The sequence below is a fragment of the Corapipo altera genome, unplaced genomic scaffold (assembly GCF_003945725.1).
Source record: "Corapipo altera isolate COAL_440 unplaced genomic scaffold, ASM394572v1 169, whole genome shotgun sequence".
Lineage (NCBI taxonomy): Eukaryota > Metazoa > Chordata > Aves > Passeriformes > Pipridae > Corapipo > Corapipo altera.
The window spans coordinates 593,224-621,055 of record NW_020884946.1 but is presented as its reverse complement, the minus strand read 5'-3'; the positions used below and the strand labels follow the sequence as shown (position 1 = coordinate 621,055).

At 44.6% G+C, this 27,832-nt stretch overlaps 1 protein-coding gene across 4 annotated transcripts in view; it reads right to left on the bottom strand.

Moving 5' to 3' along the window:
• The window catches only part of SLC35F4 (solute carrier family 35 member F4), a 117,031-nt gene that overhangs the window by 14,144 nt on the left and 75,055 nt on the right, over positions 1 to 27,832 (bottom strand). The window contains exons 1-3 of one of the 4 annotated variants that reach the window (XM_027662559.1): positions 21,576 to 21,632; positions 8,290 to 8,478; positions 3,940 to 4,237 (exon numbers count right to left, since the gene is read on the bottom strand). In XM_027662559.1, coding sequence (XP_027518360.1) covers positions 3,940 to 4,237; positions 8,290 to 8,413 — 422 coding nt within the window. In that variant the 5' untranslated portion in view covers positions 8,414 to 8,478; positions 21,576 to 21,632. Of the gene's footprint in view, positions 1 to 3,939; positions 4,238 to 8,289; positions 8,479 to 21,575; positions 21,657 to 27,832 lie in introns of those variants that run through there. The other 3 variants (XM_027662558.1, XM_027662561.1, XM_027662560.1) reach the window with 3 other exon arrangements.

Sequence of the window (27,832 nt, the reverse complement as noted above, 5' to 3'; positions counted from 1 at the left end):
TACTGGTCTGGTCAAGAGCTGAAGCAAAAGGAAAAGGAATTCTGCGTGAAACCCTCACATCAGCAGTGCCTGGCTCAGGGGGCAGCACCACAGGAATGCTGTCTCCCACAGGAATGGTCCATGGGAAGCCTAGTTTTGTGCTGAAGGTCTTCCTCCCTACTGCTGAGACATTCAGAGTTGGAGCAGCTTCAGGCATCGGACATCCACATCTCTCCTCTGAAAAGCCTTTGCAGTGAAGACCTGGATTTGCAGTATTATTCCGCAGGTGGCTGAGGAAGTTGGCCTGAGCCACTGCTGCAACACAGAGGGAGAGATTTGTGGGCGATGACTGCAAATACCAGCTGCTTACGCCTCAGTTTTTGCTTCAGGTGATGCTCACTTCCTGCTATCCTGCCTGCTAGAAAACCAACTCATCTCAATGCTTTTGTGTTCATTAAACATTACACCTACCAACACTCTCCCCAGCCAGTGTCTCAAGGCTGTGGAGTGCCTGTAGCACTGACTTCAGCTGCTACACCATGGATAGATCCTGGTAGGAAGCTGCTGAATGTCACTGTTTGTCCTTGAGAAGACAAGACAGAAGATGGGGAGGCAAAATTTATTGACATGGAAAATGTCACCCACCTTTTGTTAAAATCACAACTCTAATAGGATCCTAAGTCAAGTCTGTGCAGTGATTTCTGCTGTGGCAAACTGTGGCAGGGTTAGACTTCCTATTGCTGTGCTTCCTGAGCTTCACATCATTTTATCCACCAGGAATGGAAGTTTCAAGCTCTTTATGTGGGACATGCCTTTTATTTACAACACTGAGTGAATACCAAGAGCTATGTCTTCTGTCTCAAGACAACCAAGATAATTCACCAAAGTGCAGCTGGGAGTTCATAACCCCGAGTTACCTTCTAAGACCAGAGTACTGAACTTCTAAGGTAAAGTGTGAAAGGTAAGGAACACAAAAGTTATAATCTCAAATATTATAATAATAGAACCCCAGAGTGGTTTGGGTTGGAAGGGATCTTTAAGGCCATCTCATTCTGACTCCCTGCCATGGGCAGGGACATCTTGCACTATCCCAGGTTGCTCCATGCCACATCCAACCTGGCCTTGAACACTTCCAGGGATGGGGCAGGCACAGCTTCTCTGGGCAACCTGTGCCAGGGCCTCACCACCTTCACAGGGAAAAATTTCTTTTCAATATCCAATCTAAACCTGCCCTCTGTCAGTCTGAAGCCATTCCCCCTCCACTCCCTTGTCAAAAGTCCATCTCTCTTGTAGCTCCTTTAGGCACTGAGTGGCCTAAACTTTTCAGGAAGCCAATCTAAAGTTGGAGATTGGGACTCCTGTCCTTCCAAGTGGGATTTATGAAAAGAACAGTGGCTCTTTACAGCTTTGCTGGCCTGGGGCAGCGCTCTGCAAGTCACTCACATGATCGCTGATGTCTGCCAAGATATCACAGACACTGTTTGCTCAGATCCACTGGGAATATCTGCTGGACAAGATGTCATATGTCTTTAAAGCTGCTAGAGAGTAACTACAACCTCCAGGAACACAATGATAAATCACCTCTGGCCCCTGAGGCAAGCCTGGAATTGCTACAGGAGGGGTTTATTGACAGAAATTAGCTACTCCACAGGAATAAAACAAGCAAATCTTAAAAGCCTTGTAAGAGGAACAATACCAAGACTGCAAACCAGGCAAATATAAAACAAATTATGTACCTTTGAAAGTACCCCTGTTCTGGGCAGGAGGCTGGGTTAAATGACCTCCAAAAATTCTTTCCAAATTAAATCTGCCTACAAGTCTCTGAATTTAAAAACTACAAAAGATGCTTTTTAATCATTTAAGTCATCAAAATATCAAGAGTTCATCCTGAAGAGATTCTATCCCATATCCAAACTGAAAAAAGTTTGGGTAGTCAAGTTGTAACACGGTACAGACCAAATTGTTGGTCCCCATGATAAAATCATTATTTACAAGCAGTCAATTCCTCCCTGGGATATGATTTCCTGATGTATCTGAAATAAGAAACACCCTGGGAAGATGCCCATCATCTCTAACACTGGTCTCCTGATTCCACACATTCACAGACCTACTGCACACCCCTGTGTGTGCAGAAATTCCTCTGGGCATGCAAGTATTCCAGCTTTAAAAGCCAAATTCCTAACAGCTGGGGAAATGTATCAATTATTTAAGCACAGCCTTTTTATCCATTGCCCCAAATATTATGCTCAAAATTTTGCTCTGACAGAGATGTAATCCACCAACTAACTGCAGAGGATCTATTCTGCAGGGATGTTTATTCACACCTTCTTCCTTATCTGCTGTGCAATCGTTATTACTTTACCCCATACCCAGAAGCCAAGCTGACACTGTTAATGCTCTCACAAACACTCCAGCAAAGATCTGAATGAAGGCATCATTAATGTACAAAGCACTGGGGTTTGCAGGGAAGCACTTAATTAAGTGCAACTGCTCAACTTCAGTCACGCTGATTTGACAGAAATGATAATTCAGGGCCAAATTACATCCCAGATCCTGGCCAAAGCAGCTGAGGGAAGAATTTGGCCCAGCCACACTCCAGCCTGACAGTCACAAATTGAATTCCCTGTGTGCTCAGTGACAGCTGTGCTGAACCCTCTGTCAGCAGGAGCCAGGGATGAGCCACACGCTGGTTAATGCCTGATGGGACAGACAATTCTGCTCAAGTCACTGAGATTGTTTTCAAAGCAAGTCTGCACTGGAATAACAGTCTGGTTATAACAGAATCAGGTCCCAGCTCACAATTACCCTGTGGGTTTCTTCCCTTCATGGGCAAGGTGTGTTATCTCTCGGCAAGCTGAGTTTTGTTCCGTTCTTTAAAGCAGCTCCTGCATCACTGTCAGATCAGTAGAACAATGGAAGTGGAAGAGGAAGCGTGAAATTAATTGTCCCAGAATGTGATGGTGCTTCCAAGCCCCGAAGACGGATTAGATGTGGTTTTCTTAAGAACTGGTGAAGCTCAGCCAGCTCTGTCCTGCTGCAGTACTGGTGGTTGGACTGGATGATTTCTTTGGGTTCCCTCCTAACCTTGTATTTCTGTGATTTCCCAAGAGCTACTGAAGAGGGAATTATAAATTTCCACCCCTGCAGCCTAATGTTGGGAGTTAGTGCTATGGACTCCTTGGCACTCGAGGTTCAGAGTTCAACAGCATGCATCCATGTGGCATAAGGAAAGGCTGGAATCAGAGGGATGTCTTCCCCTGACTCACCACACAGAGGAAGAGGTATTTTCATGTGGAGCCTGACAGAAGATGGAATAAAGTCTCCACATCATTTCCTCAGGATGACAGGCACTCAGCTGTGCCAAATTATCCCTCAGAGCTACAGGGGGAGGAAACCAAGAGTCTGCAACCTGCTTTACCTTTTACCCCACACAAAAGAGAGCAGAGCAGGCTACCTGGATGCTCTTCCTCCACATTGTGATCCAGCAGGAGGAAAGGTCAGTTTTTATCCTGCTATACTTGCTGAGGATAGAGAGCAAGCCACGGTCTTCCTCATGGAAACCATCTCCTCAGCTCTGAACGTCTTTCTTCTCATCTATGATTTGGTTTGGTTGCACTTAACACAACTATTCTATCACAAATGGGCCAGAAAAGTTTAATTAATGGCCTGATCCAGACAAGAACACAAAATATAGAGACATTAGTTAATATAACAGCAGTATTATAAGTAAATTATTGACCTTCTCAACTCATTAAAAAAAACCCTTTGGCAATCAAGTATCCTTTTATTCAGCATATATCACTCATCTGTCAGCCTTCTGGGAGCTATTAACGAATGAGGTTTTCTGCAGCATGACCTTTATTCTGCCTTCTGACACCAGGGGTCGAACTGAGCAGAGCAGTGATCTCAGTCCTCAGGAATCAGGTTGTTTTAAAGGGGTATTGCCACGACAGAGCCTACCTGAATTTTTTGATTGGAGACTGCTTTTCCTGCGCAGTTGCAAGGTGTCCGGAGTAATAAATGGGAAAAATCATAATGTTCCAGTTTGTTGAGAACCAAGTCATGAAAAAAGGACAGTCAAAGGTCTCAAAAGTGATTTTGACAAACTGCGTGGTCCCGACCCAGGAGGAGGAGACAGACAAAATGATTAGGAACCTCCAGATAAGCTTGAGAAATGTGGATGTGCAAGACTGGCATCGTGTCTGTCCTTCAGCTTCTTGGCTGCTGCTCTCTGTGTGCGTTTGTGTTCCTTCTTCTCCTGAAAAAAAAAAAAAGAAAATTATAGAAACAGAGTTGCACATATAATGAATGCGTTCAAAACACTTCTTGGCAAAATCTCCCCTTCTAATCCAGTCACAAATCATCCCTTGCCTTCTCCCTGTAATTCCTCTATGTCCCATAAATACTGAAATCCTGCACCAAAATACTTTAATGATACCACCTCTGTCACTTCAAGGAGGCAGGAACAAAACACGAACACAACACCGAGGCCTGAGGTAATAGTGTCACAGTCAAGCTGTTGTCACCATTTGCTTTATCAGCCCTTCTTTCCCTCTGTCAGCAAAGCTCCAAAATAAAAACACATCTCTTGGAACCAATAACATTCTGAAGACAATTGCTGTGCATGTGTGCAACAGAAGAGCCTGTGCAACAGGCTCTGCTGACCCTGCACTTCTGGAGCCAGGAACAAATTCTTATTATTCAAGATTTTAACTCCATAATCACTTTTTTATTTGCAAGCAGGGAGGGGAAAAAAGGAAACAATTTGCTGGTTTTATATATCCAGGTGGAGAAAATCTTTTTTCAGTCAAGTCAGTGTACTTAAATTCTTGAAGTTAAAAAAGGAAACTGGACAAAAGTGAAACTTGGCACACAGCTAGAAATAAACCTCTAGACACAAACAGGAGGAATGAGAAGTTATTTCCCACTTTAGTGCAGTGCTTTTCAGATCTAACCTGTAGACCTGCGCAGAGTTCCCAACAGAAGTGGAGAGAATTGAATCTCACTGCCTGATGACTTGCTCTCCAGACACATCTCCCAGAGAGGCAGCCCATGAACCCTACTTTGATTTCACAGACCCCATCTGGTAACAACAAGGAGCACGAACACTGTTGCCCCATGAGCTCATGGGGCACCACTGAGCTCCAACTATTTACTCCGAATCACATCAGTTTGATAGAAGAAACAGGAAAAAAATCTTCTAAAAACCATGACCTGGAGCTATTCTTAACTATTCCTATCAATTACCACTCACATCAACACCTGATGTGATTTATATAAGAAATAATGTGGTTTTAAAAGGAGCTATAGATCAACTACAGTAGGGGCATCCACTGTCCTATATTCAACTTATATCTGACAGAGGTATCCTTTCAGACTCAGGTTTACTTTCCTTTTATATCAATGTTTCTGCTGCAGCCACAGAGAAATGTCAAACTGAGGTTCCAAGTTATTACTTTAGACCAACACTACACCTAAAAAAAGATTCACCATAGCAGGGAATGCATTTGTAATCAAGAATTCTCCTAACCAGGACATGGAGCTTTTTGTAGTTGTAATTGTGTGATGTGGTTTTTTCTTGAAAATAATCCGTATTTGATGGCTCCATTGTTTAGTGGTAAATCAAGAATTTAAATAAAATTACAGGTTTATTAAAAACATGCAGAGGATAATCAGCCACTGGTCTGAAAAGGCAAACATCCTTTTAGCTTTCTTTTTGGCTGCTGAGAGAAAATAGATATTTTTATGGTACTAATAATGAGTGACATGTTCCATTAAAAGGTAAATTACAGTTTATTTGCAAGTTAGAATGGCTTTGAAAGAATATATTATGTAACATCCACTTGCAGGATTTCCTACTAAGCAAAACTACCATGCAATTAGTCCTTCTTCAGCTAACAGTTCAAATAATCACATAATGATACAAAAATAAAGCGCTTTTATCTGTGCTTTCTGTTTTTCAATTACCAAATAACGATGTAATTGCTGTTCCTACACATGACACCACCATTAGCATTTGACTTGGATTTCCCAGTCCCAGGTCTGAATGACAGGGAAAGGCACAGAAATACACACTTGTTGCAGGACCTGCCTTGGATTTAAAGACCTGTGTAAATTCTGGGCTGATTAAATGTACAGTGGGGAGTTTCTCTAAGTGTTTAAAGAGTGGGATTCATCACATGTGATGGAGTTGGCAAATATTTGTGTACTCAGGCTAAACATATTGTCTAGAAGCCCTTTATATTTAATGACAATGGAAAGGCATGGTGAGAGGGTAGCTGATTCCATCCTCACATATATATCCAAGCCCACTGAAGACACTTATCTCACTCTAGATGAGATATTTACATTTAATTTACATAAAACTGAGATTGATCCCTGGCCAAAGTGCTATGGAAGCTCAACAGCTGCTTTCAAAATCCATGGGATGTGCACACCTAACCCTTGGCCAAAGAATCCAAAGAAAAAGATAAGAAATATCTTTAATTACAGGTCTTGAACTCGAAGACACATGGTGAGGAAGCACACAGTTCATACTACAGAGGTTTGAGAATTTCCAAGTCATGAAGCTGGGGCTTGAGCAAGCAAGGAATTAGCACTTGTGTTCAGACACCAAATGATAATGAGGAGGAAACAAACTGATCAGCTGAAGTAGTTGGTAGACAGCATTTTACAATTAGCAAGGCAGCAGAAATCCTCGGTGTGTGCATTGAGATCAAACTGAAGCAAACCAAGAGACTTACCCTGGCAAGAGCACAGAAGCAAGCTCAGCATTCAGAAAGGATGAAATGGCAGATAAGAATACAGATCACACTGCAGGGGACTCGAGGAGATGACACTGGCCAACAGCAAACTGTGTGAAAGGCAGGAAGTAGAAATACCCCTGCGTGGTCATTTGCTCCTTAGTATAATTCTCTGTGACAAGATGGTCAAAGAAAAGCCTTTTGCTTTTGTTTTTCAGAAGAGTGAGATGAAGAAAATCAAAACCTACAGATTTTCATCTGAACTCTTTTGACTATTTGGCAACTACATCCTGAAAAACAGTATTCTTTATATTTGTTTTCCTACCTGTCGGGTCAGTCCTACTTAGACTTCACTGATGAGGAAGGGAAGATCAGGATAAAAAGGGAAATTGATAAATGCAAAATAAATGTTTAGAAGAGTGTAATGTCAAGGCCTAAACAAGTGGCCTAAAGTCCTTTCTCAGAGAAGATGGATTTTGATTTTGGATGTACCCCAGTGCCAGCAGGCACAGTTACTTCAGCCTGATGTCTGCAAAGATGAGATTGATTTTCTGGTCTCTTAGCTATGATCTTTACTGCAAGATGCTGCATCATCCACTCTGTGCAGCAATAATCACCTCCAACACTTTTCTGAGACTTTCCATGAAGAGAGTACTCCTGGAGCATGAGATCCCTCCGTTTCCCACACAAGAGGAAAAAGGCCGACTCTTGCTGCCATCGGCGGTGAAGGGACAAGAGGAAGGTTCATCTTCCCCAATTCCAGTGTGCAAGGGAGATCCAGCCTGTTCTTCCTCCCCCTTTTGCCCACAGCATATACAGAGTATTCCAAAGAACTTGGACAATTAAACTACTCTTTCCAAAACGCTTGGACAGTCACATTATTTCACTCGTGTAACATCTCTCCTCCTCAACAGCAGCAGACTCAAAGGCCTGTGGCCCCCTATTATAATTGCTCCCATCCCATCCCTGCTGCTGACAGATGGATGGACACCATGGTGAAGAAGTCAGTGTTCACAATACCTACAGGTTCATTGGAGCTAAACTTCTGCTGTAAAAGTGGGTGACACATTCCCGATGGAAGCCCTGACATGCAGCTGACCGATGATCTGAACTGTGATGGTCTTCCCTAGATATCCTTCCACCTGTTGCTCCTTCTCTTCCTCTTCACCAGACCATCCACGGAACGAGCTGAGGTTGTCACTGTCTTTGAGAAGGAACAGGGCTGGCTCTTAAAGGTCCTGGTCTCTGGCCAGGCTGAAGCTGAGGAAACACAATCACTTTGTAAAAACTAACTGTGCTAATGTTAATCAGCTTTCAAGATCTTCTGTGCCTTAGGATGTCTCAGATACCTTACACATTACATGTACCTGCTGACTCCCAGGCCTTTTCCTCCCATCCATGCTTCCTTCCCTCCTAACCCCAGTCTGCACCCAGGCACGGGAAGGACTTGCACGTGGCTTTGCTGTTCTCAGCACCGTAAATCAACGTCAGCATGCTCGGGCTCTGCCCATTCCTTCAAAAGGCAGAGGAAAGAGGCCCCTCACAGGCATGCTGGGAATGTTCCTACCTGATCTGCTCTGCCTCTCGACTCTGCTGTGCCGACAGATTCCCGAGGGACTTCGATTCTGCAGCTCAAGAATGGGAGCAGCAGAATCTTCAGCAACAGATAGAGGGGAGAGCTGCCTAGTCATGCCTCTGTGTCTGCTGGGGCAGTTGCCTCCTGGCTTGCATTGGATGACAGATGATCGTGAGGCACCTGAGAAGAAAGAGTTTGCATCAGTTTGGCTGTAAAGTCCCTGGAGGAACGCGGGGCTGTCAGTGAAACGCACACAAACGGATCCGCGGGAGGAGGGAAGCGCACGGCAAAAATCAAGGTTCCAGCTCTGCTCAGAATAAAGTAAATCAGTGAGTAAATAAATACTTAACTCTCTCTCCCCCCTTATGGATAAAAAGGTGCTGTATGACAACCAGTCTTTCCCCTGAGGAAATGAGAGCCCCATGCCACTGTACATTCTCAGCCCCACGGCTCCATCCGTGGGGGCTGCACAGTCAAAGGGATTTGTACTCACGTGGGCCCCTCTCCTGAGCACTGGCACTGAATCAGGCCAAAGGAGAGGTCACCATTCCCCCTCAGGGTGGAAAGCAGGGCTCAGGAACCACTGCCTGCTGGAGTGCTGAGAGCCTCTCCAGAGGAGAGCTTCCTCTTTCCAATCTCCAGAACGATCCTTGAGACTCTTGCACAGAACAAAGACACAGTCACTGACAGAACTTTTGCATGAATAGTTCTGCTGCAGCGTTGAAGACACCAATTTTAAGCCTTTACATGCATCAAATCAGAGTCTCCACATCTTCAGAGGAGTTGCTTTTTCTTCTTCTGCACCCCCAAGGCGCTGCATTGGAGACTCTATCGAGGCACGAGGCAGCAGAGAAGAGCCAGGTCCCAGAAACATCAGCTATACCAGATGAAAAATTTTCCAGTGAGCGGGACATCCCCTTTGAAGAGTAAGAACTTGAAGGACAGGGTTGAAAATCAGCAAACAACAGCAAGGAGTGCAGTGCTGGAATCCAGCAGTGTGCCTGGACATATATTGGATGTATTCCCAAGTTTACTGAAGGTGTCTCTGTAAGAGGTCAACACACGAGCGGCACAAGAGAGTCTTCTTCTCCAGCAGAAAGTCAAGATTACAAGCCATCTTGCTAAGTATAAATGTGTGTTCATGGCCAGGTGAGATCATCCACTGCTGTTCTTGCAGCTGCTACTTCAACTGGTGACCATCTTACCTAAACCTTTGGAATATACACATACCCAGGGCAGCCACTGACCTTGCCGTGACTTGGAAGGATTTAATATTATAATCCCAACTATTTCATGCTGAAAAGAATACAAAACCAGACACAAACCCCATGTGTAAGGTGCCACACATGCAACAAATACAGTAGAAATCTCAGAGGGAGAATTTCTTTGTTGCAACATGAGTCATTCCAGTACAATTTCCGAAAATAACTCCATGCCCAACAACATAGAAGTATATTCCAAAGCAAGGACTGTATTCAGGATTCAAGAGATTGCATGAATCTTGCCAGAGGAAGGTAGAGTTCAAATAACCTTTGATGGACTTAAAGCCATATTGAATTCACCAGGTCTAACTGCAAAGATTTCAAAGGAAGATTTAAGATTTATACATCTTTTCGAAGGAAGAGATGTATAAAATAGGGAATTATACAGAAAAAACTCCTCTCTCAGCCTATTTAGAGCCCCCAAGGTTAATTCTTACCCACCAAGTAGACAAGTGACTGAACCAGCAGCTAATCCCCTCCAGATGATCTTTCTCAAGATGCTCTTCCCTTTCTCTGCTGTCCAGTATGAGGTACCCCTGACACAAGAGGGACACCCAAGTTTAGGTTCCTTTCCACCTTGCCAAGTAGTCACACCTTGCCAGGAATTCCTGCAAATCCAATCAACACAGTAAACAACCCACACTCTGACAGCAGACCCACAAGTCGACCTTGAAATATTAAGACCTATATGATGTCTAAGCACTGTGTTGCCCCTTTTCATATTTGGTGAGCATTCCTTTCTACAGAGCTTTTTAGAGCCTGATGGATGTTTTCAGACCTTTAAAAAGCCATTCACCTTCATATATTTAATTTTTAATGGAGAAAACTATGCTCCAACAGCCACACAGCTCCTCCCACGACTTGGTTCCACTCATTTCAAAACTCCAAGTGTTACTTCTCCCACTAGTCAAACAAGGATAACATTATCTGCTTCTTAGGGCTTAGCAAACATCTTGTTCAACTCTGAGGTTGAACAGTGTGTTAGAAATGGCAGCCCTTGGCCACTCACCTCACCAGAACACCCTAATTTGACAGTTGAAAGTCAGTTCCAGCCTTCACGAGGTTAAGCCAGTCAGTGCTTCTGGGGCTAAATATTCAAGAAGGCATTTAGGGTTTTTCAGGTCCCCATCTTCAAGAAGTTTTGTTTTTAGGAAGTGTTTGCTGACTGCCTGTCCTCAGAGAAGCAGTCACTGATGTGGCTGGACCCAAATCACTCCTCACCTTGATATTCATCATTTAAAGAGATTGCACAATGTTGAAAGACACGTGCTATGTCTCAATTCGGGTTCAATTCAGAACAAGACCAAGATTCACATTACGCTCAGCAGAAGTCTAGCAGGTGATCTGCAACCAAAATTTGAAGGAAACCTATTCTTCCTCACATTCTAAAAGAGCTCTGAGCTATCTGTACCTGGTACAGCAGAGCAGTGTGAATCTTCCCCTGTGCACTGAGAACCTCAGCAGTTGAGACCAAAACTGTAATTCAAGACATTGCATTTAATGGAAAGTCACTGCTTGATTTACTGAAATCTTCTTCCCTCATACTTGAAGCAATCAGACAGCAGAGCCATTTATCAATGTGTCATTGTTACAGCTAGAAAGCCTGGGACAATCTAATGCTGCTGAATCTGAATGTATTTTAAGGATGTCCTTTGACAGGGGAGGTGAAGAGATGTGTGCTGGGCTGACTTATCCAAACCTGGACTCAGCAGCAAGGGCAGCAAACCACCAGTTGCACATCTGAGCAGTGAAACCTCCCAGGTGGGCAATGTGACCCCACCTTCCTAGAAGAAGGGAAGGCAGAACTCTGGTAATTCCAGTTCTCTGTCTCACACAGAACTATGAGCTATCAAGCAGAGATCTGCTAAGACCCTCCACATTCTGAGGGATCAAGAGCAGCAGTTTCCATTGAAGTTCCATATAACTCCATAAATCCCACACATGTGTGGGGACCTTGTGGTTTTAGGCAGTGAGACCATGTCTTCCCCAGAGAGGGAAAAAACAGGGTGCTGCCATGACTTGCCACAAGCAAATGGAGAAGCAACTGTGTCCTAAAATGGTACCATAATACACCTCCTCCACAGCAAATGGGGTTGGATTCATTTGACTTATTTCAGATGTTAATCTTAGGATCAGAAAAGCAATGCCCTGGGACTACCTGCATCTCCCTGTGAATATACAGGGAATAACAGAACCATGGGATGGTTTGGGCTGGAAGGGACCTTAAAGCACATCTAGTTCCAGCTCCCTTGCCATGGGCAGGGACACCTTCCACTAGACCAGGTTGCTCCAAGCCCAGTCCAACCTGGCCTTGAACAACAATCCTGAGCAGAGACGTTAACACTGGGTGGGACTTTCTGTCCAACTTGTGGCTTTAGCGGAGATGAGCCACAGGCTGAGAGTGAATCTACATTTTGGGCATCATTTGATATTTTAAGAGACTGGAAAGACTGGAAAAGATTAGGAAAAAACAAAGAGGAAAAAACTTTGCCAGACTGTCAGATCTTGCTGCTGGAAGTGTTCCTTGGGGGTTATAACTGAGTGTCAAAGCAACACTCAGTGCCAATGGGATTGACAAAAGACAAAAGGGAGAACTGGAAAGTACCACATTTGATTGTATCAAGCACATCTTTATAGGTCAACTCTACCTAGATTACTTTTTGTTATTGGATAACAGCAAATCCCTGCTCTTTCCCATGTTTTTTTTATGATTACCTCTAGTTTATTAACCTGTTTCAGCAAATCTTTTTCCTTGCCATGCAAATGTGGATTCTTTTTAGCACAAGAAGCAAGTCCATTTTCTGCACATGGAGACCAGAGGGAAACCAGCAAGGGGCTTTCCTTATGCTTCTAACGAAGTCTGTCCTGTCTTGCATTAATTATTATATACATACCCCAGTGTGCTTCAATTTAGCAAGGTAATTATGCTTGTGAGTGGCCTAAACCACATGATTAATATCACTAAAGTCCAGTCCAGTCTTTTAATGTTCTTTAACACCATCTTCAGACTCAGCTGTGGGAGGAGGTGACCACCATGTGCTGCTGCCATTGTGCCCATTCAGGCCAGAAACCAGCAGCACATCCTGGTCCTGACAACCCTTTCCACCATCCATAAGTAGCCCCTTACCCCCCTTAAAAGATGTGGTACATGACTTGTGGCTTCTTGTTCATACACAGATTTTCAGTAAGAAAATGCATCCTCACCCACCTTGACTAGAAAAATCCCTTTGTTGTTTTCCAGGGGGGCTTGGAGAGAAGGATTATGCTTTGAGGTTCAAAGCCAATTGTCTTCAAATCATCTTCATGTGTATGACAACTTTAGCACGTGACAGCAGTGCTTGGAATAACAAAAAAGCAACCCACAGCATTTCACTGGGACAATGTTTCTGGTCTCAAAGTTGCTACTAAAAATGGATCATAGAATCATAGAATACCCTGAGCTGGAAGGGACCCACAATGAATATTGAGTTCAAATCCTGGCCTTGCACAGGACAACTCCAAGAATCCGACCATGACCCTGAGAGCATTGTCCAAATGCTCCTTGAGCTCTGGCACACTTGGTGCTATGACCAGTTCCCAACCAGCCTCTGGGTGAAGAACCTTTTCCTAATATCCAACCTAAACCTCCCCTGACACAGCTTCCTGCCATTCCCTCTGGTTCTAGATCGAATGGATTGCCAGTTAAATAATCAGTGCAACATAAAAATGCAGTCCTGGACAGAAGTTTTATGGCCAGATCATCATAGAATTGATAATTTCATTTTCTTTTGTCTTTTATCCAACTGTCCTGGTGGAAATTTAAAACCTCTCAAACAGGTAACTGAATTCCCTTCTGAAAGCCATCTGTGCATTCATGACACAGGATTACTGACATGAAGTATTGGCTTATTTAGAGACAGCAACATCTGGCTTGATGGTATGTGCCAAAATACATACCATTTCTTTGTTTACACAACTAAATTGATGGTTATGTAAGTGATGTAAGCAAGCTGGACAGTTTTTTCGTATTATATTCCCAAAGCCTTGCACAGCAGAGATCACCTCTAGTCAGAAGAGAGACCACCTTTTCCAAGAGGCCAGTCAAGGCACCTACAATCTACTGAATACTCACTCAGCATCAAAACAGGTTCATTCTACCGCGTCCTCAAAATCTCAGATCCTAATATTCCATTGTTTCTGCACTGACAAAACAACGTCTCCCTGCCAGGGAAACAATAGCTGGGCTTTGACAGATGGATGGAGGTAGGAGCCAGTCTGGTGTCGTGTGGAAAGTACGTCAGTTGAGTGTTCCTGCTAAATTGGGCCCCGGTGGCAGAACTGGCAGCAGCGTTACCTGCTGGCGTGGCGATGACGGACCCGCTCACACATCACCAAACCATGGTCTCCAGCAGCCTGTACACGTGCCCACGTTGGACAGGCAGCTCACCACCGTGAGGGCTGGAGGGTTTTGTGGTGAAATTCTGGTCTCAATGGCACGCAGCAAGGAGAGGATGACGCGGATTTTGCGGTCAGGGAAATACCGGATGCACGCGGCCCTACAGGAAAGGGGACTGAGCGGCACTGCTGTTGGTAGAGGTGAACAGAGCTGCTCCTGTCCATCTCACAACAACAAAACCTCATTAGGTTGGATTAGCCATGGCTTTAATTGGGTTGTTTGCTATTGTTAGCACACAACTAGGAGCAGGGCTATCCGACAGTATCCATCCAACGGCGAGTTAGGTCCATAGCTTATTTTATCTCAGCTACTGCCTGTAAAACCAAATTCTACCCCTCACTGCACTGGTGTAAACCCACAGCAACTCAGGACAAGCAGCCCAGCTGCCTGGGCACACACTGCCATACCTGAAGATAACAGCTGACCTGGGAAGTTAAAACTGAAGGACAAACTCTCCCCAACTTTCAACGTGTTCAGAACCATCAGTTTGACCAAGGACATGAAGATGTTATTACATTTACTAAACCCAAGCAAAATCAAGAAAACAAGCAAACACGCTTTGCAGGCAGTGTGTTACACAGGTGTGAGGAATAAGCATCTCTTGTTCAGTGAAAAAAAATCATTTCACCACATCTCAGACCTTTGGACATGATGTTCTTCATTTAAACACACCCTTCCAAGATGCTGCAATGGTCTGTGTGTATTATTAATGCACATATGTCCATTCAGAGTGCTGCCTTGTTCATTTATTATTTGCTTGTTCTGGAAGTTTTTCTGTTTGAAGGGGATAAGAAGGTTACAATAATTTTTTTTTTGTCCTAGGGGAAAAAAGATTTTCAAATTATAATGAAAACCAAATGACTCAGTGACGGTGCACAGCATTTCTCTTGTGCTATGATTAACTATTGTCAAAAGCAGAAAGCAAAACACAGGTATTTTTGTTGTAGTTTACTGGTGACATCCATCAGCAATTTCTGCCAATTATCCCCTCAGTGTCTGTACACAGCCCTCACTTCAGATCAGCAGACAGCAATTTTGCCTACAATTAGGAATCTCAACAACTTCCACGCGCTCTCCCATCCTTGCAATAAAGTGAACAAAGAGGAGCAAAGGAAGTCAATAATTAAATTTCACATCCTGTAAATCACTTAGTGCCTGACCAAGGGATGTGTCTAATTACCCTTCCAGAGGAGCAGTTCCAGCCTAATTGTCAGGGGAGGAAATACGAGTTAGACAGGCAAAAAAAAAAAAAATCCCCTCCATAGGCACCTGTGATGTCTTGTGCTTTGATACCAAATCTCACCTGTGAAGTTCTCCACCTCCCACTTCCCTGACTACAGCCGAGGCACCGTGCTCCTGAATGGAACAGACACCTCCCTGCTACACCATCCAACACCTGGGGAAAGACCACCCTCACATCCCACCTCTCACATGAGGAGAAGGAAAGCTCTGTCCATAGTGGCCACTAAGTGCCTGAAAGGTGGTCTCACAGCAGAGACATATGACAGAGATACCTATCAGGGATGGCCAGAGTGTATCTGATTCTGCCTTAGAGGAGAGATGACACAGACATCATCCTGAAGTCACCCTCCATCCCTGCATCTCTGTGGCTTTGTGATGGTAACAGTGTTAGGACCAAATCCCAAGGTGGAACTTGTGATTTAAGGTCCAGACTGCCGAAAAAATAAGGACGTTGATTCCCCTTATAACTACTATCTGGAACAGGAGCACAACAATCTAAATCAATACCTAAACAGAAAGAAAACCAGGCAATACCTGGACAGACTGAGGATGAGCCATTAAATCAAAAAGATGTGCTCAACTCTGCCAACTGCAAAACCATAACTCAGCTTTGAGCAAAAGGAATACAAAGAACTAGTGAGAAGGAGCTGAGTGCAATCTGCATCTCACTCTGTGAGATCTGATGGGCGGGGACACCTTCCACTAGACCAGGTTGCTCCAAGCCACATCCAACCTGGTCTGAAACACTTCCAAAGATGGGACAGCTACAGCTTCTCCGGGCAACCTGTGCCAGGGCCTCACCACCCTCACAGCCAAGAATTTCTTCCTAACATCTAATCTAAAACTCTTTCAGTTTTAAACCATTCCCCTTGTCATTGTCTGCCCGTGTAAAAAGTTCCTTTTTCTCTTTTTTATTAGCCCCTATAAGTACTGGAAGGTTCTCTAAGATCTCCCTGGAGCCTTCTACAGGCTGAACAGCCCCAGCTCTTCCAGCCTGTTGTAATACTGTGACTTCATGACTTAACCCTGAGATTTGACACGCTCATGTTGAAGAGTTGAGGAGCTTCTATTTATGTTCAATACAACCAGGTCATATGGGTGTACAGTTATATATGACTATTCACCTTTTGCAGATAAGGAAAGTGGGAAATAGTTGCTAAATAAGCTACACAAAGGCACCTATTCATGCAATGACTGATTCTCATGTCCCCAGATCCCCACAGCTTTGATGCTGGTCTCTGAGACGGGCGTTCCCATATTAATCGCTCTAAGTTTGATGCCATAAGTTTTGATGCAAACCTGATAAATGTAAGTCTATAAATGCATCTTTCTGCACATCAGCTACATGTTCTTCTGCTGAAGAACCTGCACTGAGATGGATGCTTTTGTGCCAACCAGGGAGTATTATCTGCACAGTCTGCACCCAGTGCTGAATCCTAAAGCCCCTGACTGGGGCCAGCAGCACAAAATGAATCCAGGCTGCAACCATCCCTTATGTTCTAGAGCTGCAACTATTGAAAAACAACAACAGCAACAAAAAAGACCTTTTGAGGAAGCATATGAAGGCTCTACTGGCTGTAAGCAACCTGCAGACCACCTTTTCAGGAGCCCTGATACATGAGTGTAATGGCCACTCAGGAGGACCTCTCAAATTCTGTCTTTCTGAAGTAAATGTCTCCTCTTTGTATTGCTCTGGATCAAGACTGTTCCTCAAAACATGTAAAACCAATTATTAGAAAAACCCAAATCCCCATTTAAACCCTTGTTCCAGCACAGATAAGAAACATTGGAAATATTTTTTTCTCATTTCAGCATAACTCAAACAAGTGTGTCACTGGCTCTGTTTAAGCACTGACAAAGAGTTCCATTGATCTGACACCAAAAATAACACACCAGCACCAGCGTGGGAGTGTCAGAACAGATCCTGGGAAAGAAGCTTATTTGAGAACATCTGTGGTGGAACTGGCAGCTGGAGTATGCATTTTGAAACACAGTGGCTACACATATTTTAAAATTACTGGCCATGGCAACATATTCAGAGTTTGAAGAAATTTGGAAGGAAGTGCTGCAAACGAAGAATGATTTTTACATGTTGAAATCAAAACCTCTACAACTCCTACACAAAATTATCTACGCTGACCTACAAAAGTAGATCCAGAACATCCATTTGGAGTGGAATGTTTTGGACTGAATTACGCTGTCGGAAAACGTTGCTGGCATCTCCATTCGCCTTCAAAAACAAATACTTACTCTGTCGATGTCTCATAACTCCAGAGTTAGAACATTGGCCTCCAATGAGGTTGTGGACACCTCCTCCTTCAGCACTGAGCTCTTCCCAAGCAAGAACCTCTGACTATTGGTGATCCTTCCTTACCCACCTGGACTCTGTGTCTGGAATGAAGCCTGGGAAGGTCAGGACCAGGCACACAAACACTCTCCCTCTGCTACCCCTGCAACTCGTAAAGAAGTCATGTGAAAGGCTGTAAGATCCTTCCACACCATGAATGTTACAGAGAGCAAATTTCTGGCTGAGGGCTGCTGGGGAAAGCCAGGCCAAGCTGCCAAGCAAAGCCCATGCCAACAAACAAATCCACATCTTGGAGATGGATCCAATCCCCAACAGATCCAATCCCCAGTTCCTGGGAAGAGCAACTGAATTTCATGAGCTTTGGCTCAGCCTCTGGGGAGGATGACGGGTGTACTTCACTTCCACACCAGACTCCTATTGAGGAGGAAGCTGGACTGACAGATATTTTTATTCAGGTGAAGCCAACACGTCCATGTCTGAGGGAAAAGCCCCCAGGACTTATGACTCTTTTTCCCTTTACTGCAGCTCCAGAGCCAAGACTTTATTTTAAGTTCTTGCTTACATAAACAGTCCCTCTGAGACCACCTCAGAAAAAGCTTCTGAGTGAGTCCCTTGGACACACATTTTAAGGGATATTCTTTTCTGCAATGGACCTATGGGACTTTATTTTATCCAGGGATATACTTGAGCTGACACCAACTCCAGCCAACTGTAGATTCACTGGCCTGGGATTAGACCCCCTTTTCACCACTTCAGCACTGACTGAGCAAGATAAAACAAGAATCATTTAATTCAAAGCTCCGCACCATCCCGTCAAAAAAAATCTTTCCTAGAAACTTTGTAATAAATTGTATCAGATGTGACTCCAATCATATAAAAATTTATACACTATACCCCAAAGCAAAAGTTTATCGGTCCATAAAAAAATCCTTTGAAAATGAATCCTGTCACTGCTAGAATTTAGTGACATTTCCAAAAAGAAACAGACATTCTGAATTAAACTCTCACTTTTACCACTGTAAATCAAGAAAAGTATCAATAAAAGCCATGAGGCTGCTTTGGCATGAAGTTGTTGTGAAAGGGGTTTAGACCCAGGACAGTCCAGAAACCACTCATATGCATCTCATTAATAAATAACCCACGATACAGCTTCTACTTTCAAGAAACGCTGCAGTAAATCCGGGCTGGTTCACGGGTCTCCTCAGATCCATGAGTAAAAGCAGTCAGCTCACTGACAGACAGCCCAGCAACACACTGCTTGCGTTCATTTCCTACACAAACTATTGCCTCTCCTGGCTGAGAGGTGCCTCCAGGGAGTGATTCATTCCTGCTCCCTCACATACCAATCTTAGGAGGTGAATCACCTCTCAGAAGTGTCCAGCTCTCCTGCTGACTCCAGGAAGCTCCAACAACTTTCTCAGTACTTATCAAGGCTTACATTTATATGCATCTGGATGAGTACAAACCTGACTGTCTCAGACACTGAGCACATGCTTCAATCTCCTTGCCTGACTTAGAGTCCAATTAAACCCATTTGAGGAAGAGTGGGTTAAAGAAACATCTTCCAAGTAAGCAGCTGGGGCAAAAGTAAGTATTTATCACTGTACTGCTGCATTTTGCAACCCCAGGAGGTACTTCCATCTGTTTTCTCTGCTGCCCTTGAGGTAATAGCTCTCACAGGTCTGATCCCTGCCTTTCCATGATGGCATATTTGAGACAGTTGTCCATACCACCCACCTGGGTACACTCAGTCCCCTTGCTTTAGCTGCTGCTGGGGAAAGGGGGATGGCCAGGCTGAGGTGAAGGTGCGTTCTCAAAAGTATTTGGTGGCTGTGGTGTCAGCTTGGCACACACCTCATGTCCTCCAGAGCCACTCACCCACACACCAACCCTTCTCGGCAGCTGTCTCTGCTCCCTTTCTTTCCACGTGAGCAGCACTTTGTGACCACTTATCTGCAAGCATCTGGATGTCTCTTCACTGCTGAGGGAGTCTTCTTGCCTGGATTTCACTCCACTTTCCAGGAGTCAGCAGTTGCTGTGGTTCTACCAGAAGTTATCTAGGAAGCCACAAACCTCAACTGTGTGAAAGTTGCCAACACAGAGCTCATTGCTCCCCTGCTTCTCCTCCCAGCACACAGGCCCAGAGTCCCAAGCTGCTCTGGAATCTCTTCCATGTACCCTCCTCATGCTTGCCAAGGAAAGGGAAGACAGACACAGTGCTATTGGGAAGCTGGCTGCCCTATCCCATTAGGATTCTCTGGGAATACCTGCTGAAGAAAAAACAACAACTGGCTGCACACACATTTAATGTATGGGTCCAGTATTAATTCAGCTTGGCCAGCTCCGTCCCTAGCAAGAGCCTTTCCATTTTCAGCCTGCTGGATGTGACAAGTCCTGTCATGTAGTCACTTCCAGTCTATTGCCCTTTTTTCCTAGTGCGGTTTTTGACGCTGCTGCTGCAGCCCAGCATGGAGAGAATGGTTAAGACTGGTCTAACAGAGACACCTGACAGCAGCTGGACAGGTTAAGCTGAAGGCAACCACAGCTTGTGAGATGTGTGGGGCAGAAACAATCTTTAATCCTCTGCATTCACCAACTGGCATGACACGAGCCCAGTCCGAGCTCTCAGGAAACAAAGAGCAGCAAATCACCCCATTTTACCAGCTCACCTGCCCATAACACTGCTCCCAAAAAAGCAGGTGAGTGTATGAATTACAGCATCGCACATCCTAAAACCTGGTGTGCCAGCAGTAAGCAGGCAGCTCCTTCAATTTTCCTTAAGGCATTTTTCCTTCAAGAAAGAAGCACCAGGCAACTACCAAGTCCACAGAATTCTTAATATCACACATAAAATTACAAGAAAAATGACACAAACTATTGCCTGGTCTATCAAAACCCAGCCCTGTTGGTAATTTAAGCCAGCCTGAGCCAGGTAGATCGAAGAACTGGAAGTCACGCTCTGCTGACAAGCACTGGACCATGGCTCTTGCTTTGTTTTGCTCTTGGATGAAGCCCTGAATTTAACTCACAAAAAGGAATCACATTTCCATTGCTGGTCTGCTCAGACCACAGGCAGCACACACCTTGCCATTTTACGGTTTCAGAGTTCTTACCAACATACCTGGTGGGAAAACAGGTTGTTTCTAGCACAACAAGCAACTTCAGAAAGTACCACACAGCTCTTTAATACATCTGACAGTGAATATCATAAACTTGAACAGTGCAGTTAAAGCCCGAGACTTCTACAGGCATTTTAAAACAAAAACTGCAACCTGAACATTGGGAATATTTTTAGAAAAGCTTTCCAGTCAATCCTTGGTTTATATGGCACATATACCCTCTGTAAGTTTTCGGCTTTATTTCTGTTCCACTGTCAGTGCAGTCAAATCTCATGCTGGACAACATCCCCACATTTCCAGTGACTCTGAAGTGTGATGTGAAGTTGGTGGGCTCTCTTAAAGGAATGAGGCTGTTATGTCCAATCAAGACCATAGAAAAGAATTCCCAATTTCTCTCTTGTGGCTTTTCTATTAAGGAATTGCTTCAGAGCTTACACTTCTGAAAATAAGGGGGGAAAAAAGCAGTTTAAGGGGACAACTGCTATCTTGAGCTGAGGGACAGCAAGCACAAAAAAGTTGGTGCCTCTGCCTTTACAGCAAAAACAATAAATCTAGAGCACACTACTAAAATACACCAGAAACATCAATGACATTATATGGACCTAATTTCACATAATTTTAAAAACCAGAATTGAAGTACAACAACTTTATCAGCTGTTCACGTTTCAACGTCAGTTCCTTCAGCAGAAAACATTCACACAGCAGTTGAACACAGGCAACAGAAATTTAACTGCACTTATCCCAGATGATATTAAAGTGCTCAAAAAGCTGTCTGAGAATTACTTCAAAAATACACACACACAAACACACACACACACACGTTCCCGTTAGTCTGCATGGAGCAGGAGGAGCATGCGGAGCGAATTCCTGCCTAGGATTAGATGTACGGGGGGGGAAAAAAGAGCATTTACCGTCTGGCACAGGCGAATTTAATTCTGAAACATTGAAAGAGGGTAATGGTGCCACTCTTGCCGAACGTTTCTTCATCCTTTGGGACTGCTCTCCTACTCACGCTCCGGCTCTGTCCTGCATCGCCTCTGGTCCCGAGTACTACGGCAAACACGGGGCGAGGGCTGGTGGCTGGATGTTGTTCTGGAGATGCTGCAGGAGCCTATGAGTAGTGATTTGCTGTTTCCCTGGGAAACCATTTGCAACACGTTCAAACAATGCTTGACCTCTGCTAACACTTTTCCCTCATTCGATTGTTAAGCGCGGCAGATAAAATATAAATACATGAAGTGACCGCGCCTCGGAAACTTGAAAGCTCCTTTGCAGGAAAAGAGGGATTTCACATGAAATCTCTGCGCTGTGCTGGGAATGCAGACAGGGGTTTCTCAGACAACTGCAAGGGAATTATGCAACGCAATTTTCTGGTTCCTTACACTGTGACAATGTACGGATGATTACAGTAATTATTTTAAATAAACTTTGAATAATGGAACTCCTATAGAGTCTATAAATCAGGAAAGCCTGGGGCAAAAGAGCCAGTGACACCTATCTCTGTGTCTGATAACAAAGCAGTGCAGGCTCTTCTAACGCCCTATAAAAATTGTCACAACCAAGAGATAAATATATACAGGCTATGGCCGGTCTACATTTCTTCCTCACTTCCCTTGAGTCACTTAGGACATGTTTTGTCCCTCTTTCCCTGACATCTTCTCTCTCCTGTATTTCCCTTTTATTACAATTATTAGTATTATTGGAAGTTGTTCACTCAGAGCAATGGAAAATCTTCACTGAGCAAACCAGTGTCAACCCACCTGTACAACTTCTGCAACTTTTAAAAGATCCCATCCACTCGTGGAGCCAGCACTGTGCTGGGAGCTTTCTTGGCCAGGAGGTGTTACCAACACCTCTGAAGAGCCCTGGCTTCAGAGCTCTTCACCAAGAGACCTACTAACAAGTGTTATCAAAGAATTTGTAGGGAGAAAGCTTTACCATTGATATGCAAGGTATCTGCTATAGGAACTACAAGAAATAAAAAGGAAAAGGCCAGAAAGGCAGCTTAGCTCTACCAGAATCTGGTAGCAAAGCTGCTGAGTTTTTAAGAGGCACAAGTATGGGCCTTTTATCTATAGCCTTTGTACTTCTGTTATGAACTGGGAGTGGGCATTCCTGGCTGAGGGCTTCTTCCTCCATTCTCTACTATCCCACCAAAGGGGGAGAAGCCATCAGCTGTGAAGAAGGCCAAATTGGTTTGAAAAGGATGGAGAATCGCTGACCTGGAATGTCCCGTCTCGGGCTTCCTAAAGCACCCTGCTGCAATCTCCCATGTTTTACACAGTAACATGAGCTGTGCTTGGGATATGTGCACATGGAGTGATCCCTTTTCTCATCCATAAGGAGTTGGGACACATGGAGAAGCAGAGGGGGAGGAAGCAGAATCCCAGCTGGATCATCCTTTGGACAGAAGAGGCTGTCACATGTGGAGAACTGTCCTATGGCATCCTAATGGAAGAGGCAGCCTGTGACTCCACTGTACCCAGAGGGGGAGGAAGGGATTCTTGGATCCTTGGAGTAACCACCTAGCAGCACTGGGTGTTTTCTTAAACACCTGACCTTGCCCTGCACATTCCTTTAATGCTGCTCTTATTTGTCTCTGGGGGACCAAGTCCCGCCCTCTTCTGTTGGGATGCAGTGACACAGTGAGGAACAGACAGTGGTTACCCCATGGAAAGGAAGGACAAAGTACCTCATCACCCCTTCTCCCATGGCCACCCTGCCCCAGTGTCACATACCTGGGACACAGTACGGAAGAAGCACAGGGAGGAGAAATGGCTACAGCTGTCTGGTTTTCCACCCAGCACATCCTCTCCTGGAGGGCTTGGAGCTCTCCTTTAGGATCTTCATTATATCCCTGGTGACTCATAAGGCTCTCCACCATGACAGTCTATTCCACAGCATCCCACTGCATTGCCTGAAGTTAACTGGCTTTTACGGCTTATCTGCATGCAGAGGGTTTCCAGCACCGTGTAACAACTGCTATTCCAAAGAAAATTATCTCCTCCAATTTGCAGAAGGAATTTTATCCTCCCGTCCAAAGTGCTGAGAGTCAGCAGAGTCTGTGATGGAGTAATCACCACTCAAGTAATTGCTGGCTCCACAATCACAAGGCTCTCTATTAATACGTGTCTAGTCCTTGAGCATTTATATAACATAAACAACATAATAATATAACCCAGAGATTGCTTTTAGAAAGCCATTTCTGCAAATAATGGAATCATTAACGAACCTTAACAATGGCGGGGATGAAACGCATGAGACAATGTCAAGCAATTCCAGACGTTTCTTCCAGACAATTTCAGCATTAACAGCAGAACGTGACTGCATCTAAGAGTTGCTGCCTCTTTTTATTCAAGGGAGAATCAGCCATTGTTTCAACACTCTAAGTCAGAAGCCATATTCTATTCCTCAAAGCAATCTTTCAGATCTCTACCCCAGAGCCTCTGCTTTGCACAGCTACAAGGGAAACAAAGAAAATAGAAAGCTGTTCTAAAATACGTTGGATTGGTACCTAGAACTCCCATCAGGGTTTGCAGCTTGAAAAGCATTGGTTTCTCTGGCTAAACAAGCTTTGGCCATCTGTTTCTGCTCCTACTATGAATAGCTGATTGCATTTCTGTACGAGATGCTGTTCATGTGGGCCCTCTGATCCTTCCTCTGTGCCCTTTATCTCCACTCTAAGTGTGCTGGAGAAAACAACAAAACCATATGGAGTGGAAGAGAGAGAAGGAAGCTCTGTCACTCTCTCCTGAGGTACATCAGACACCAATCCACCCATAAGTGCACTGTGATTACTGATTTACCAGGATGGCATAATAGTTACTCCAAGTAACTATTGCAAGGCTGCAAGTCAATGTAAAATTTGCAGTCCTGTGCCATCTTATTCACTGATGCTTATGCAAGGCACTAGAGTGGGAAAATTTGGGGTTTTCCCCCGAAATTCAAGACTAAACTAGTTTCCATGTACCTTTAAAACAGTTCTTTGTATTTTGTTCCTTGCTTCAAGTTCTGTGCTTTCAGTCTGGAACATGCTAAAGTTTTCTTATTCTCAGGGAGTGGAAGCTGTGTGATACCTGGAATTCTGGCTCATGATTATGAGCTCCAGATCACTGTCAGCCACAGCCTAGAATGAACAAACACCAGAACAATCCACTGCTCCACACAACATAACCTTCTGGAGCACAAATCTGATGATGGGCAGCTGAGGGAGCTGAGGGAGGCTCAGCCTGGAGAAAAGGAGGCTCAGGGGAGACCTTCTCACTTGTTACAACTCCCTGAAAGGAAGTTGCAGCCAGGTGGGGGTTTGGTCTCTTCTCCCAAACAAGAAGAAACAGGACAAGAGGAAATGACCTCAAGTTAAGCCAGAGGAGGTTTAGATTGGATATTAGGGAAATCTTTTTCACTGAAAGAGTTGTCAAACCCTGGCACAGGCTGCTCAGAACAATGATTGAGTCACCATCCCAGAAGGGATTTAAAAGACATGCGGATGTGGCTCTTGGGGACATGGTTTAGTGCTGGCCTTGGCAGTGCTGGGGGAATGGTTGGACTGGATGATCTTAGAGGTCACTTTCAAGAGCCCTAAATGATTCTATAATCAACCTACATATGCAATTATTTTCACTCTGGAGTTCCTATTTGCCAAGGAAAACCGCAGTCTGAATTACAGCAGTGTAAAATGTAAACTACAAACTACAGTGCAATTATAGAGCGTAAATGATAGCACAGGCTGCAGGCTCACAACTCCACATCTGCTCCTAGTTAAGGAACTCACCAAAGCTCTCCAGACAGACATACCCACGCCCTTGCAGCAGCTTTATTGTAAAAGAAAACAATTGAATGGGTGTGGCCCAGCACAGATTTCTCATCCCAGCCAAGAGTCCCAGCGGCTGGACGTCTCTGAAGCACATCCTGCTTTCTTCCCAGCACCCTCCAAACTGAACTTTATCCTCTTTGCAGATGCTGCCTACAGCAGTCCCTGTCCCCTGGCTCAGTAAATATTAATCCAGACAAGGGCACGGGGAAGCTGCAAGTTTGCTGACTCACTAACCAGGCAGCAAACCAGTGCTGGCAGCAGAGTCAGAGCTGGAGAGTGCTGAATCACAGCCCCTAACAAGTTCTCCACGCTCAGCTGAGAGGGGCTGATGCCGTCAAAACATCCTCTGCTCTCTTGGCTTGCACCATCTCTGCTGGCAGGAGTTGTTCATACATATTCAAGGGACCTGCTGCAAAACTAAAGGCTGTTTATTCTTCTCCACTGAAGTTGCAACCTACATCAAAGCTGCAGTTGAACTCCAGGTAAGCACAGGTTTCTCTGAGGCAGAGAAGGTGACAAGTGTGCTGTGGCCCCAGGGAGACCAAATCACCACAGCTAAAGGAAAACAGCTGCTCAGGTACGTGGAACAACGAATTTCTGCACTGATAACGGGATTCATCTCACTTGACTTTGACCTAATTCTGAACCAGCTATACCAACATCTTTTTAGGCTGAGTGGTGGGAAAACTTATAACTTCAGAAGACAACTCACAATCATCTCTTTTACAGGTATATCAGGTATATCAATATCTGATATTAGTAACTCTCTGAAGGCACCCACTTCTTCCCCCAGGCTATGATGGCAGTGAGGTGACTTGCACACATGTGGTCATTTGGGTTTTAGACACCATGGCTAAGGGAGATGCTCCCAATGGGAAACAAAACACACCATGAATGCCTGGTAAAGACATGAAGGACTTTCTTCGGCTTCAATCAGTTTTGGAACAGTGCTCAGATCCAAAGCTAAAGTGTTTGTTTGTTTTGAACACCACTAGTTACAAGATCCATATGAAATCCACTTTGCATGTGTCCCTGCAGCCCCCAGGTCAGTCCATTCCCAACCACTGGACCGTAAGACTCTCATAAGTATGACTTTTATTGGCTCTTCCAGGCTGAGCATGTGTTTTAAGATGACAAGCTAAAAGGCCATTATCAAGTTCGTTTTATCCTGCTGGAATATAAATGAGATGCAAGATGCAGAAGAGACAAACAGTCAAACTGAGATCAAAGCAGACATATCCTACAAAAGGAATTTTTATGTGTAGCGAAGTCAAGAGTTTAGTTTGAACTTTTGCCTTGCTTCCAGCAAAATCAGACACATACAGCAAATGTTACTTGATTCAAACAACAAACTCAATCCAAAACAACTTCCAAGGCTCGCAGAGAAAAGAACTGTACATGTACTGCTGTGCCCAGCCATGTCATATGGGTTTTAAAGAATCAAATTCTGGATTCCTTACTCTATCTTAACTCTCATAGGCTTAAAAATTGTTGGATCCCCCTGCCCAGCAACCAAGAAATATCAGCTCTGGTCTGCAAAGCACTCCAGTAACACCTACCACGGAGGAGATGGTCCTTCAGTTCCACCAGTGTGTACCCACACATCATGTGGAGTGGATAGAACTGTACACAGAGGGTCACAGAATCACAGAATCCCAGAATGGTTTGGGTTGAAAGGGATCTTATTCTCGTTCCAACTCCCCTGCCCTGGGCAGGGACATCTTCCACTAGCCCACGTTGCTCCAAGTCCCATCCAACCTGGCCTTGGACACTTCCAGGGATGGGGCATCCACAGCTTCTCTGGGTAACCTGTGCCAGGGCCTCACCACCCTCACAGCCAAAAATTTCATCCTAATATCCAATCCCTTCTGTCAGTGTGAAGCAACTCCCCCTTGTCCTATCACTACCTGCCCTTGTCCAAAGTCCCTCTCCAGCTCTCTTGGAGCCCCTTTAGATGCTGGAAGGTGCTTTAAGGTCTTCCTGGAGCCTTCTTTTCTCCAGGCTGAACATCCCCAGCTCTCTCAGTATGTCTCCATAGCAGAGGCACTCCAGCCTTCAGAGCATCTTTGTGACCTCCTCTGGACTCACTCCATCAGGTCCATGTTCTTTTTGTGATGGGGTCCCAGAGCTGGACACAGCAGTGTAGGTGGGGTCTGACCAGAGCAGAGAATGGAGGGAGAATCACTCACCATGAGCTGCTGCCCACACTGCTTTTGGTGCAGCCCAAGACACATTTGGCTTTCTGGGCTCTTGTGTGCACATGGCTGGGGCATGTTGAGCTTCTCATCTGTCACCATCCTCAAGTCCTTCTCCCTGGGGATCCTTTCAATCCATTCTCCCACCAGACTGTGT